This window comes from Echinops telfairi, unplaced genomic scaffold, assembly GCF_000313985.2.
Source record: "Echinops telfairi isolate 266 unplaced genomic scaffold, ASM31398v2 ScPeMD7_5;HRSCAF=22, whole genome shotgun sequence".
In the NCBI taxonomy this organism is placed as follows: domain Eukaryota; kingdom Metazoa; phylum Chordata; class Mammalia; order Afrosoricida; family Tenrecidae; genus Echinops; species Echinops telfairi.
The window spans coordinates 17,143,493-17,145,185 of NW_022103901.1; the positions used below are offsets into that span (position 1 = coordinate 17,143,493).

At 60.1% G+C, this 1,693-nt stretch overlaps 1 protein-coding gene across 1 annotated transcript in view; it reads left to right on the forward strand.

The window, feature by feature from the left end:
- The window catches only part of GTF3C1 (general transcription factor IIIC subunit 1), a 79,505-nt gene that overhangs the window by 73,474 nt on the left and 4,338 nt on the right, over positions 1-1,693 (forward strand). Inside the window, 1 exon segment of the mRNA XM_045286128.1 lies at positions 61-335. Coding sequence (XP_045142063.1) covers positions 61-335 — 275 coding nt within the window.

The window sequence follows — 1,693 nt, forward strand, 5'->3', positions numbered from 1 at the left end:
ACGCCTTGATGTTGCTGTGCCCTGGGAGTGGGCCTCTGACCCTGCTCCCCGTCTCTGCAGCCACTGCTCTGGAGGAGCTGACCGTGGGAACGTCCTGCCTCCCTGACACTCTAACCAGGGTGATCAACACCCAGGAGAACAGCCTGGAAGAGTTTGTCCACCTGGTGGCGCTGTCGGGGTACAAGCCAGAAGACGTGGTGGCCGCCCTGGAGATCCAGAGGGCCGTTGCAGCAGCGGGTTATTTTGGGGTTGACAGGATGGCGCTGAGCAGACAGTTCTCTGCCTTTGAGGAGACAGACGGCGAGCGCACCAGGACGTTCTCCGACTACGTCCAGGTGAGGGAGCTCGCGGGCAGCACACACCGGACACAGGCCTGGTTTGGGCCACTGGGTGTATTTTGTCGAAACCTCTGATTGGTTTCAACGTCTAAAATCGGGATGTACCACGTGAAGCCCAGCTTCGCTGGCAGTTAGCTCTGGCCGTCTGGGGCCTCTTCCTGGGGCACCATGGTGGTGGCTGCCCCTCCTCAGATGGTCATGTACTCCCCAGTGTCCCCACTGCCCCTGCGGTCCTTACCCTGGCCGCCACTTTACCTCCTGGTCCTATTCACGTCGGCGAACAACACAGTAACCGCTGAGTCTTGTGCGAGGTCGCCTTGTGAGCCATGGCCCAGCAGGCTGCACTGGGAAAAGTTCCTCCGTGAGAAAGTGCTCTCTGCTCAGGGAACCAGACCCTCTTCCTTTGGCTTAGCACTCCTCTCTCTGCCTGCGAGAGGGCTCATCGGCAAGTCCAAGCAGAGCCTGTGGCCCTCACTCCCCAGCACGCCGACCACCACAGGAGCTCAATGAGTTGCTGAGACAGCCACACTGATCGGGCGGGACTGGCCGCCTTCGTACCCGTTAGCCAGTGTGTCTCTGCTCCAGTCCCGCGGCTTGTGGCTTAGAGAACTCTGGTGGTTGGCTCACTGGTGTCTGGATTCTGCTGGCTGTGGCACGTTCTGGACTGTGGGTACTCGGGGCTGGGCCGGTTGGTGCAGCAGAGCTGGGACTTGCCCACCAGTATTTTTCTCAGAAACTTCAGAGATACGGTGGTAGAGCCCGACACAAATAACGCGTGTGCCCCCTGACTGGGGACTGTGAACAGAATGGCGTCCGTGAACCCCACGGCTGCTGAGAAACCGTTGGGAGCATCAAATGTGAAGACTGTAGGAGCAAATGGGACATCTCGGGGAAATAATATGAAGTGACCACAAACGCGTTTCCCCTGCAGCTCGTGGGGCGCGATAGGCAGGAAGGGGTCCCTGAGCATTGTGGGTCACTGAAAGGCAGCTGGGGTGCCTTCGGGGGGAAGGGCGCTTCCTCCAGGAAGCCCTGGCCTCTTGATTCTCCCAGATTTCAGTCAAAGCTTGTCCCTCCCCAGTGAGTGCAGGAAATAAGGGAGGGTGGCCACTGCCGTCCTCCAAGGGCTCCGTTGTTCGCAGGACCTTGGGTACATGCAGCGCCCTGGGAGTTAAGCCAGGCTCGGGGAGAGACAGGGGTGACCCCAGGGTTACCCGCCCACACCCATGTCTGGGCTCCATTGGTGGTGGAAAGGTATTAGAAGCAAGATGGCAGGGAGCCTCATCCACCTGCCAGGGAGCCTCATCCACCTGCCAGGTTGGTGGCCCTCCCAGTTAGCAGCAGGCGGGGCACGG